Source organism: Babylonia areolata, chromosome 3 (assembly GCF_041734735.1).
Source record: "Babylonia areolata isolate BAREFJ2019XMU chromosome 3, ASM4173473v1, whole genome shotgun sequence".
Lineage (NCBI taxonomy): Eukaryota > Metazoa > Mollusca > Gastropoda > Neogastropoda > Buccinidae > Babylonia > Babylonia areolata.
In genome coordinates, this window is record NC_134878.1 from 35080453 (window position 1) to 35094603 (window position 14151).

The 14151-nt window shown below is 42.1% G+C and overlaps 1 protein-coding gene across 1 annotated transcript in view; it reads right to left on the minus strand.

The window, feature by feature from the left end:
- The window catches only part of LOC143280302 (uncharacterized), a 97082-nt gene that overhangs the window by 16627 nt on the left and 66304 nt on the right, over positions 1–14151 (minus strand). The window contains exons 18-26 of the mRNA XM_076584933.1: positions 13253–13351; positions 12169–12270; positions 7498–7602; positions 6809–6910; positions 4646–4744; positions 4177–4317; positions 3860–3967; positions 3068–3265; positions 875–1081 (exon numbers count right to left, since the gene is read on the minus strand). Of these exons, the coding sequence (XP_076441048.1) occupies positions 875–1081; positions 3068–3265; positions 3860–3967; positions 4177–4317; positions 4646–4744; positions 6809–6910; positions 7498–7602; positions 12169–12270; positions 13253–13351 (1161 nt within the window). The remainder of the gene's footprint in view (positions 1–874; positions 1082–3067; positions 3266–3859; positions 3968–4176; positions 4318–4645; positions 4745–6808; positions 6911–7497; positions 7603–12168; positions 12271–13252; positions 13352–14151) is intronic.

Below are 14151 nucleotides of genomic sequence, written 5' to 3' on the forward strand. Positions count from 1 at the left end.
CGAACCTTCAGGCGGCACATATGCACATACATACACAATATGCTTTGTTGTGCCAAACAAAGATTTATCAAGCAAAACTGCACAAAAATGATGAGACTCGACATTTATTAATTTAACACACGAATACAACTCGTTTTTCACAAGGCACACAATTCCGCCGGAACGTCTTCCATGTGCCGACAGTTTCAAGCCATCAAATATAGTGGACTGAAAATCTTCCATAAATGTTTCAACTAAACATACAAAATCAAAAGAACGAACAAAGGAGACAAAATCTCTATTGGATAGCTTTGTAAATAATCCATTTACATTCCAATGCACAAAGGAAAAATAATTCAATTTATTATAAAAACCAACATCAGTCGACGCATCATTTACAACAGCCAAAGCCGAGCTGCACACATTTTCAAATGACACATTACACGTAGTATTCCCATCCTCACATGACACAGAAATCGCCGAGCTATCGTCATGGCACACAGATTCACATGTTGCACGTGCTGTTTCTCTTACTCTGCCATTACGGCCCTGTGTCAGCTCCGCCGGTGTCGCTTCATCAATGGTTCCTACCACGAGCACAGGTAAAATTTCATGTGAATATATGGGCCGACCGACCTCCTATTTTGACTCAACAAGAGTGTCACCATCGCCAACAGTAAAACGCTTACCGTCAATTAGGAGATGGTCGTAGACCATAGATGCCCTCTTACCGTCAGAGAGAGAGAGAGAGAGAGAGAGAGAGAGAGAGATGAATAGAACGAAACAGGATACAGTAGACGAAACTGGACATTGTCAAATTCTCAAAAGGTCACTTAGGGTTGGCGGCACGATCAAAGGTACGGCGAAACGGGAATTGTGGACACCCATCTCTCACCTTCTTGTCGTCCATGAGGGCCTGGGTGCTGTGGTCTTTCTTCATCAGGTAGCTCAGTACGTCAGAGTGGTTGGCGGCTGCCGCGAAGGTGACCGCTACTTTGCCGTCCGTGGTCTCCAACCGAGTGGATGCACCCGTTTCCACTAGAAGCTTGACCACCGCCAGGTACCCGGCCTTGGACGCCAGGTGCAGCGCTGACCACCCGTTCTGTAGACAGAGACCCAGACTCGCGAGTGAAGGCTAGAAAAAATGTCTCACTCCTGGATAAAGATTACACAAGCATTGCCAGTCTTCCAGTCTGTCCATGCAGGAGCGGCAGCGGCAGCAGCCACCAACACACCACAATACTGCTACTTCTACTACTGCTGCTACTGCTACTACTACTACGAGGGTCATTCAATAAATAAGGTGAATTTTTCGGTATAAGGACTTCTAATACAGATAAAAGCTTACTTTTTTTTTTTTTTTTTTTTTTTTTTTTTTTTTTCCAACGTAGTCTCCCAGCACTGTCACACACTTTTCCCATCTGTGCACAAGCTTCCGTATTCCCTCAGCGTAAAAATCTTTGGACTGATGTCTCAGCCAGTCGCTCACAACACTTTTGACTTCATCGTCACTTTCAAACTTCGTGCCTCTCGTGAACGCTTTTAAGGGACCAAACAGGTGAAAGTCTGAAGGGGTAAGGTCTGGGCTGTAAGGGGGATGAGGGAGCAGTTCCCAGCCCAGCTCGTTGATGGTCTGCACCGTTCGGGCTGCTGTGTGAGGCCTTGCGTTGTCATGATGCAAGATGACTCCTTCTGACTGATGACCCCTGCGTTTGTTCTTCATGTCTTTCTTGACCTGCCTCAGCAGTTCACAGTAGTTGGCACTGTTCACAGTGCTTCCTTTCTCAAGGAATGAAATGGTGATTGGGCCTTGCACATCCCAAAAAAACGGTGAGCATCACCTTCCTCGTGGACCGCTGGGACTTGAACTTCTTCTTCATTGGAGAGCCTACGTGCTTCCACTCCATGGACTGCCGTTTGGACTCAGGCTCATAGTGCCAAACCCATGTCTCGTCACATGTGACCACCTTCTTCAGAAACTCATCACCATCCTTCTCATAGCGGCAGAGACACTGCTGGGACAACTCGACCCTCCTCTGTTTGTGCTCTGGAGTAAGCATCTTTGGCACCCACCGGCAGCTGACCTTCGAGTAGCCAAGGTCATCATGGACAATTTTGTGTGCTGTCCCAACAGATACGCTCAAAGTCCTTGCAATGTCATCCACTGTCACCCTTCTGTCAGACTGAATGAGGTCATTGACTGATTCGATCACCTCAGGAGACCTCACTTCTGTAGGCCTTCCAGGCCTGTCTTCATCCTCAACACTGCTCCGTCCTTCTTTAAACAATTTAGCCCACTTGTAGACATTTTTTCGGCTGAAACATGTGGCACCATACACAGTTGACATTCTCCTATGAATTTCAACTGGTTTGCACCCTTCAGCAACCAAAAACTTGATAGCTGACCGCTGTTCAATCCTGGAGCATGCTTCTTGGTCGGCCATCTTTGTTAATCGCCAAAACTCTCAAAGTTTTTTTTAATCTGCAAAACAAATTAAATCAATGTGAAAAAGAAGTAAAACACACACACACAAAAAAAGAAAAGAAAAAAAGTAAGCTTCTATCTGTATTAGAAGTCCTTATACCGAAAAATTCACCTTATTTATTGAATGACCCTCGTACTTGTCATCAGAATCATAATAAAGATGATGAAAGCAAACAATGAGGTGGAGGGTTTCGTTACTTGTATGGTCGCCAATATGCAGTGTCCTCAGTCTGCTGTGTGTGTGTGTGTGTGTGTGTGTGTGTGTGTGTGTGTCTGTGTGTCTGTGTGTCTCTGTGTGTGTCTGTATGTCTATGTATGTGTCTGTGTATGTAACAACCCAACAAAATGCAAGCTAATCCAAACCAACACCACACAACCCAGCCCAACACCATCAACCCAAACCAACCCAAAACAACCCCACAAAGCCCAACCCAACCCAGACCAACACCACACATTCCAACCCAACCCAACCCCACAAAACACAACCCAACCCAACCCCACAAAACACAACCCAACCCAACCCCACAAAACTCAACTCAACTCCACAAAACACAACCCAACCCTTCCCCTCTAACCCCCCCCCCCCACCTCCTCTCTCCCCACCTTGTCACAGGCATTGATGTCTGCCCCCTGCCCCAGCAGAAGGGCAACCATGTCGATGTGGCCATTGGCCGCGGCCAGGTGCAGGGCTGTGCGGCCCCGCTTGTCCTTGAAGTGCAACTGGAAGGTGGACTTGGACAGCAGGAGACTGACCACCGTCGTGTGGCCGTTCTGACTGGCGTAGTGGATGGGGATGGAACCCTGACCCCCCCCCCCCCCCGCCCCCCAGACATAACACACACGCGGTTCCAGTGTTCAAAGGGGTATCAAAGACAAATCACACAAAGTTTTCAAAGAGGTATCACAGACAAATCACACACAGTTCCAGTTTTCAAAGAGGAATCAAAGACAAATCACACAAAGTTCTAGTTTTCAAAGAGGTATAAAAGACAAATCACACAAAGTTTTCAAAGAGGTATCACAGACAAATCACACACAGTTCCAGTTTTCAAAGAGGTATCAAAAACAAATCACACACAGTTCCAGTTTTCAAAGAGGTATAAAAGGCAAATCACACAAAGTTTTCAAAGAGGTATCACAGACAAATCACACACAGTTCCAGTGTTTAAAGAGGTATCAAAGACAAATCACACACAGTTCAAGTGTTCAAAGAGGTATCAAAGACAAATCACACACAGTTCCAGTTTTCAAAGAGGTATAAAAGACAAAACACAACGTTTTCAAAGAGGCATCAAAGCGTAGTCCGCACATATGCATATATAAACAAATACACATGGCTACACACACACAGCCACACACACACCAGCAACATTGTAACAACAACCACTAACTCACGAGCAGAGCGGAAGGTGTGTCGACCTGAACCCCGGGACAGTTGAGGAGCAGACGGACCACACCCTCGTGGCCACTTTGGGCCGCCAGGTGTAGAGGGGTCAAACCCGACTGTGCAATACACACATAACTTCATCTTTATCACATTTAGTTTAAGCGAAACAAACAAACACACACACACAACGCGCGCGCGCGTGCGCGCACGCACACGCACACATACACACAACACCCCCTCCACCCTTTCACACACACACAAGAACACCCCCTCCATGCCCTTCCCCCCTCCCCGCACACACACACACACACACAGAGACCCTGACCTCCTGGGTGAGATCCTTGAATGTGGCGGGAGGATTGAAGGAGGCCTCACTCTTCAGGGTGGCGGGCACCTGGGTCAGCATCTCCCTCACGAACTCCGTCTGCCCGTAGTGGGCAGCCACGTGCAGAGCCGTTAGGCCTGTCTGTTGGGACACACACAGAGATAAAAATGTAATCATATTTTACACATATTACAGCGCTTTCGAACATCTTAACATGGTTTACGATAACACTTCAGTCAAACACGAAGCACACAAGAACACAAGCACACACATACAAAAAATACACTCACGCACACACAAATACGCGCGGAAGAAATGGATATGGATCCACAGAATGCATATGGAAAGGAATGCCTTAAGTATGTGGAGAGTGCTTGGAAAGTACTGGAAAAGGCAGATCATGAAAAAAGATAGATAACAGTGATGATGGTGATGATGACACAGAGGACAGTGCAGGGGGTGGGGGTACCTTGCGACTGGTGCTCCGCCAGTTGATGTACCGCTTGAGGACGTCCAGGATGTTGATGTGCCCGTGCTTGGCTGCCAGGTGGATGGCCGTCATGCCGTCCTGTCACACACATGGCACGTCACACACATACAGCACCATCACCTCTCATGTTACACATATCATGTCACACACATGTTATACCACACACAGGCATCAATGATCATGTCATACCACACACATGTCATACCACACACATGTCATACCACACACATGTCATACCACACACAGGCATCAATGATCATGTCATACCACACACATGTCATACCACACACATGTCATACCACACACAGGCATCACCAACTGTCATGTCATACCACACACAGGCATCAATGGTCATGTCATACCACACACAGGCATCAATGGTCATGTCATACCACACACAGGCATCAATGGTCATGTCATACCACACACAGGCATCAATGGTCATGTCATACCACACACAGGCATCACCAACTGTCATGTCATACCACACACAGGCATCAATGGTCATGTCATACCACACACATGTCATACCACACACATGTCATACCACACACAGGCATCAATGGTCATGTCATACCACACACAGGCATCAATGGTCATGTCATACCACACACAGGCATCAATGGTCATGTCATACCACACACATGTCATACCACACACATGTCATACCACACACAGGCATCAATGGTCATGTCATACCACACACAGGCATCAATGGTCATGTCATACCACACACAGGCATCACCAACTGTCATGTCATGTCACACACATGCATGTCACACATCAAGAACTCTCATATCCCTTCACACACATATATTTCGCAAGCGTGTGGGAACTACCATGGTCCCCATCCACGCCCTGCAATGATGTGGACTTGTCTTATAACAGTCTAGTTTTTGGGTGTGTGCTGAACTCATTGTTACATATTCCCAAGAAAATAATATGCACTGGAGTTACAGCCCTTGGCATAAAAGCATCCTCTCGCACCTCGATCAACTAAATCACCTAACTTCAACTTCAAACTCTTAAAAATCATATTCTATACAAAAGAAACCAGCACACGTTACGCATTTTCATTTCAGATAAAGGCAAAGTAATTATATAAAACATTACACATATATATATATATATATATATATATATATATATGTGTGTGTGTGTGTGTGTGTGTGTGTGTACATATATATCTTTTTAAAAATAGGTATATACAGAAATGAAATATCATTCGCTGTTTCACTGTTTCACAATGAAGGCTTGCATCGGGCTACTATGCAATCGAAATAATATCAAATAGTTCGGTTCTATTGTTTTATCTTTTCAATATAATTCTCTTCGACATTATTTTTATACTTGGTCCTGCAGGGGTCTTTTAGGAATCATTTTGTTACGTTTGAATGGAATTTTAACCCTTTTTGGAGTAGCACTGTTGGAGGTACCCATCCTGCCTCCAAATTGCAGTTATAACAGAAGTCGCAGTTGAATCGCAAAATCATGCGCTTTCTGTGGCTAACGTTTACATTTGTAGTTTCCACCTGCTTCAGAATACAATAAATACTGAATTTTTGTTTCAGATACATTGAGTATGTATGGCAAATATGTAAATTAGTCAGCAAAATATAGTTTACCAATCAAGAACCCCACCCACCCACCCCACCCCCTATCACCAACAGGAATATAACAGACTGATTTTAAACGTATTTATAGTGCTGTGGGATGATTTCACAATGTTTTTTTCAGATGAAGTCACACGATTTGGTGACTTAAAGGTTACTGTCAGGCTACTGAGGGGACTGATGTTTATAAATGCAACAAGATGTGGCCTGACTCTGCTATCCTCTTTCATCTAAGATTTCTAAATGCGACTTTTTGGCTATAAAATAGTATAGTGTACACTTGCTTGTAGTATATGATTAACCAGAATACAGTTTCGGGTATCGTGATTTCACACTTGCATTTACTTTTTTGTATTTGCTGAAGAGAACATGGCGATTCCATAAGAAGACTGCCTGTGTTTGTGTTGTGCTTGTATTGCATTGTGACTTTTGAACTGGTTAAATCCGAAAACTGGGAAAGCAGCCATGACAAAAAAATCACCCCCCCTTCCACCGCCCCCTCCTAAAAAGAAGGTAGAATGGTACCGACAGCATCCTCATCAGTGGGTGATGCCCCAGCAGTCAGCAGTGTCTCCACCACTTCCTTGTGGCCCCCAGACACGGCCAGGTGCAGGGCTGACGATTCCTTGGTCTGCAACACACACCACACCAGCATCAACGATATCAGAATCATCCAGCCAAAAGACAAGAAGAACGAAAAGAAGAAGAAACGCAACACTACACTACATCACACCATACCACACAATACCATACCATACTACACCACATCCTTACCACATCATTACCATACCAGTGCTGACTCTGTCAGCGGTTAGACCCGACACGACAAGGCTTAACATGACACTCCTTTTATGGACATCACGAACAAAACACGACTCCATACTACACACACACACACACACACACACACACACACACACACACACACAGAGACAGAGAACATTCATATTACACATGTCCGTAATATCACGTTGTCTTTTCGATATACTTTGTTTACAGAGAGATACACAGACAGACAGACAGACAGACACACACACACACACACACACACACATGCTTGTTTCTTCTCTTTCTCTCTCTCTCTCTTTCTTTCTTCTGTATTTTTTCTTTTTTTTTTTCATTGATGGCTTGATGTAAAAAAAAAAAAAAAGCAACTGATTCTTATTCAATATTCCAACATGAAATAAAATCTTGACTTGATCTGATACACACACACACCTTGTTCTTGGCGGTGGTGATGATGACCTTGTTGAACCTCATCAGTTCCTTGATCACTGCTACACTGCCTTTGGCCGCCGCAATGTGAGCACACGTCATACCGTTCTGCGTCATAGCACACGTCAGAGGTGACGTCACAACGCTCATCATCATCATCATCATCAAGACAAAAAGATCAACAGCATTAATTAACTGCAATAAACTACTCGAACAATCATGAAAAGAAGATGGAGAGGGAGGAGGAGAAGAAGAAAAAGAAGACGGTGAGTAGGTGGCAGAAGAAGAAATGAAAAAGGAAAATGCATAATAATAATGATAATAACAACGATAATAATAATAACAAGAAGAAGAGTATCAACAATAACACGGATAACATTAATGATAACAATATGAAGGAGAACAAGAAAAAGGACAAGCCGAAAAAAACCCCAAACAACATGACGGAACACGGTCATCTAGAAAACTGTCGCGTAGTCAGCACACATCTATTTCCGTGCAGAATGTGGGTGTGTGTGCGGTGTGCAGTATGTCTGTGGGTGTGTGGTTGGGTGTGCGTGTTGTCTGTGAGTATGCAAGTATATTTCTTTCTTCGTTTGAAGATTATGTTTTTCCTATTATATTATTTCTTCATTTGAAGTAAAATTGTTCAGTGAATTGTTTGTCTTTTCATTTATTCATTCACTGAATGTATTTTTGGCATCCGAAATAATTGGCATTCGATAGGAAAAAACACTCTTTTCAAGTTCGACTGCTTTGCATTACATTACATCACACTACATTACATTGTATGAATGCACATCTTATACTGCTCTGAAAATCATTCTTTTTGACTGCTTTGGTAAACACTAAGAAGACTAAAATATGTGTGACAGTACGTTGTAGCTGACAGCCAGATGACAACGCAGATATTCTAATTAAAATACATGCACACATATATCTACTGATATGAACACTAGCTCACTTATAATAATCCTGCAACTTCAGTGGACACCGCTTCTGGCGCGACTGTATCATAACGAACCAACCTCACTCACTCACACACTCACTTCACACACACGTGAGCCAAAAGATGGTCATCATCATTATTATCATCATCTGATCAATTATTAATAAATACCTCACGCACATGGACGATCTGTCAGTCATAAAAATCTACATGTCCACAATATCATCTATGCATAAACATTGTCTTCACACACACACACACACACACACACACACACACACACACTTGTACGCACAATGAATGAAAATATTATGAGGGGAAACGAACGACGAAACAGCGAACTACAAGGTGAAAAAAGTATATATTTTGATGGGGAAAAAATTCAATCTGAACATCTGTGAACTGATGTTCCTCGCCTATTTTACTGGCACGTTATTAGAATAACAAATATAAGAACAGATAGATAAATATATAATGAATAAATACACATATGTAAACACAAATGAATATAAAAATGCATAGATAAACTCACGAATAAATAAATATGAAACTCAGGAAAAAGACAAAAACTCAAAACTGGCAAAGACGGGATGTTGAGAAAGGTGGAGAAAAAAGTCAAAGGATATATCCGAAGGATCCAATCTTTTCCTGTCTCACTTTTGATAGTTTTGAATTGTATTGCATTACACTGTGTTGTGTTGTGTTGTCACAAAATTTCTGTGTGAAAATCAGGCTGCTGTTCCCAGCGCTGCCATGAGAGCGCCATCCATGAAAAAAAATAATAACACATTCTGCCTGTAAGTGTACCTGTTTTCCTATCATAGTGGATTTTTCTACAGAATTCCGTCAGGGGCAACCTTTTGTTTCCGTGGGTTGTTTTACGTGCGCTACGTGTATGAGGCAAACGGGACCTGGATTTATCATCTCATCCAAATGACTAGCGTCTGGACCACCACTCAAGTCTAGCGAAGGGAGCAAAAATACTTGCGAGTGTGGGATTCGAACCAGTGCGCTCAGATCCTCTGGCTTCCTAATTGGACGCGTTACCACTGGGCCAGCACTCCACATAACGCTTTCCTCTTTGACTTTCTTTCGTTGGTTTCAGATGGTTGAACAGAATGATACGGAGTTGATCGTTCGTGAGAGATGTGATGTAGCTTGTATGAATCAGTCCGCATTCCTTAACACTTCCTTTAATTATAAGGAAACTGGAACTATCCTTGTATTGGTTAGGCACGAGAGTTACTGTTTGGTCTGTTTGCAAAGATGATTTCGTTTCGTTGGACGGTCTGTGTGTTGTGTGATTCTGGGAACAAAGAGAAGATAGTTTCTAACTCAATTCTGGGAACAAAGAGAAGATAGTTTCTAACTCAATTCTGGGAACAAAGAGAAGATAGTTTCTAACGCATATCTAAAAGTGGATATTACTTGTACATTTCGATGTTTTCACACAATCTTCCTCTGCAAGATTCAACTTAGGAATCTGAGTTAGCAAATTTCTCCTATATGTTTTCGTTTGGAAGTTTCTGTTCTGGTCTGTTTAAACATTTGTTTTGTGAGCTGTTGTTTTGGTCTGTTTAAAAATATGTTTTCTCTTGTCAGATGATGAACATTTACCCATATGATTGTAGCTGACATCAAACTGATGACGACAATAACGAGCATCTATGAACGCTTCAATAATAGATATTCATATTCCCTTTGAACCCTGTCATTAAACTATTTTCATTTCATCTTTAAGTGGGGGTACAGTGGAATGGGCGCATGCAACAAACGAAAACACAAAGAGGGTATATGGGGTGTAGATAACTTACTGGGGTTATCTCCTAGATTTACATATAAAAGAACCTTTTAAGCGGAAATGAGAAATGGACGAAATCCTCTTCAATGGGAAATTGGAGTGCACATGGCAAACGAAATGGTTATGATAAACATATAGAACACAAAGAGTTTTCCCACAAGCCTAACTTAGTTATAATGGAACCAAAACAACTGTCTAGGCATGCCATGAGTAGAAAGATCTATCTACGAAACTGATTATGTGAACTAAACAACTTTCAAAAAGTCAAGACAAGTGTCCAAGCACTGGCAACAAACTAACTAATTCTCTCTTTTTTTCTTCATAGTACTAGCTTTTTATTGCAAGCTTTTCATATACTCACTCGGTCCTACACAGAGAACAACAAGATTGACAAAACACAAAGATCAACAATGTTGACAAAGGCCAAGTCAAAACCACCTTGTCACACCTGACAAGAAAGTGTTCATGACAGAACGATCACAAAGAAAATCAATAACAAAACATTCAATCCAACTTCAACCGTGCCAACAAGAAGAAAAAGACGAAGAGAAAGACGACGACGAGAAAGAAGAAAACGAAGACGAGGAAGAAGACGAAGAAGAAAAACACCAGATTACATTAAAACAAAATGTCCAAGAGCCATAAAAGTGTCGAAGAGTATTAAATACGCGTTTTGTACACATCACATATAAAGTTAGGTCTGTGATAAACTCTTTCAAAAACCAGACGACATAATGCATTTAAAGTGTGGTGTGAAGAAAAAGCAAGAGACAGAAGAGTGAGAGAGGGGAGAGAAGACGTCTCTAGATATACACATTAAACTGCGGAAAAGTCAGCCTGCCACCCAATACTACCACAAAAAGCAAACGACAGACAGACAAGAAGAAAGAATGAGGGAAGGAAAAGAAGGAAGGAAGGAAGACAGACAGACTGAAAGAAACAACAGTGACAGAAAGAAAGACAATAACGTTACTTTGACAGAATGAAATTTACCGCAAAACCATCAACTTCTTATCATCAGAACATAATTTTCAAGCCATTATATCACTGCCAAAGCGATAAATTGCTCTTATTTCATTTCAGCACAATATACCATAGATTACTTAGATGACTGTTCACTGATGTATCTATTCAATCGAAGTATAGACCTATCACAGATGACTGTTTAATGGTGGCATATAGTCAGAAGACCTAACAGCTATCATAGATAAATATTCAACGATAACGTATGACTGCTCATTCATATCACAAAATTAATGATCGTTTAATCATATCCTTCTTAACTTTCTAAAAGATACCAGAGTAAGATGACTATTGAAAATACAGCATGACTGCTTAATCATAACTTAATATTGATGATTGTTTAATCATACTATAATCAGATGACTTAGATTACTACCTGATTATACCAAATGACTGTTCAATAATAATGTATCACAATCAGACCACCGCAACATAACATATGATCAGGTGACTTTTCAAAAGATACCATAATTAGATGACTATTCAGCCACAAAATACGACTTCAATTCTGACCATAATAACATGACAATTTAAGATGACCTATAATTGGATGACCTATTTAGATGACTATTCAATCCTATAAGGCGTGAGTGCTTTACGACATAAACATACATGACCGTTTAATTATAACAAGAAATCAAAAAAACTTTCGAAAAAAAGATAACATTCAGGCTTTGATTACCCTCAGTCAAAAAAGGCAGCCAACGGTAGGGCCTACCTACCAGTGCAAGTCACACACAAAAGAAAAGCGCTACACTATCTTCAGTTCACTGACAAAGAGTGTAGAGCGAGAGAAGCAGAGGCCCCTACTCCAAGCACAGAGTTGAGCAGAGGCCGTGAGATGGGGAGGGGAGTGGGGGTTGGGGAGAAGTGGCGGGGGAAAGAGGGTGGGGACACTGACCGTGTTAGCCATGGTGACCAGCTCTGGCCGGTGTTTGAGGAACAGCTTGACCACGTCAGAGTGGTCGTTACCCGCCGCCAGATGCAGGGGAGTCTGTCCGCGCTGGTCAATGGTCAATCAATCAATCAAATAACAAACTAATCAGATTCAATTCATCAGTCAGTCAATCAGTCAGTCAGTCAAACCAACTAACCAACCAACCAAGCAATAAACTAACCAATTAATCAATTACCCAAACAGCCAACGAACCAACAACCGACCATTCAATCAACCCTTTAATCATACGATAACAAATATGTTTTGACTGTCTACTTTTCAAATAAGAAAAATGTCTTTGGTCACCACTGCTGCCATCATAAAAAATACACATCTAACACATCACCCTGATGAAAGAGACACCAACACACTGCACAAGAAGAAAGTCAGCATAAACATCAACATTTTTCCCATGACGAAAAGGACCGTCAAGACATCACCTCAGCCAGGTCTACCCCTTGGAACCACCAGATGGACCTCACACCCGGAAAGACAGACACCCAGGACTCCACCGCTCCCACAAGGAAACCTCTAAGACCCAGCACTGAACAACTTGACCCGAAGAACGCAAGGCAGGAGGTCATCAACCCTTTGACCGCTGCCGACAAGTATGATCGTAAGTGAAGGGCTGTGAAACAGACCTTAAAGGTCAGGTTGTCAGTATCTCGTGGTTTTTTTTTCGACTTCTTGAAGTCACCTCATCACCTTTGTTCAACAAAATCATTTAATTACATCACTAAAAACTACGCAAAAGGTACTTGCTGCATTTAAAATTCTTGCCAGATTATCCAAACCTTAGCATGGTCCAGCAGTACCAATCTACCAATGGCTTTGTTAAAACAATCCTCCGAGGAACTGTTGAAAGATGGAGACCGAGGAAAAGGCAGACTAACAATGTCGCACAATGTCCAAAACTGGACGAATCTAGTGAAAAGGTCGTCGCCAAATTGACTCCACAGCGTTATGGGAGGCGGAGGAAAGGAGGAGGAGAGGAAGGAGGAGGAAGAAGAAGAAGAAGAGGAGCAGGAGGATGAAGGCCAACACCCACCTCATCCGTGGCGTTGGGGTCAGCTTTCATGTCCAGCAGTGTGCTGCACACCGTCATCTGTCCCATCTGGGCAGCCATGTGTAGGGGCGTCTTCTTGGCCTACACACACACACACACACACACACAGACACACACACACACACACACACACACACAGACACACACACACACACACACACACACACATACACACACACAGTTAACCACTAGGTTTGACGCAGCTGTTTTGTTTTTGTTTGATTCTTGTTCTTTTTTCAATTGTTTTTCTGATTTTGTATTGTTTCAGACCTGATATGAACAGCTCAGTTGTAAAAACAAGATGATTTGGTCCTGCTAAGCTATTGGGATCATACGTATCTGTTAAAGCATTACGAGACTATTATATTGCACAATAAAAAGTTTGTCATGTCATTATAGCAACGAAACTTTGGATATGCCTGTGGCGTTTATTTCGTATCAGTTCTCTGGTTCAGAAAAGCTAAAAATAAAGTCAGATGATTAACGATAAAAATAACAAAAATATACAAACAGGTATTCACAGCCAAAATCTATAAAAACCCAACTTAAATTTACACGGGACTAAACCACAACAATTGCACCCAATTGTCGAATCAAAAGACAGGGAAAATGTATAAGACTTTCTGGACAAAACGACAGGTCAGTGGACCGCCAGTGTCAGAAAACAAGACAAGAAAACACAGAATTTCAAAGAAGGAGTAACAAAGAAAGGCAGAAAAAAGACAGGAAATAAAAAGGAAGTTTCTAAAAAACAACAACAACATATAATAGCATTGCCAACTGAAGTTTCTGCCATCTAGTATTATAAAAATAAAACCCATCTAATCTCAGAAAACACCCGACTCCATTTGTATTCTTTCGGATCCTAATTCAGTGATCAA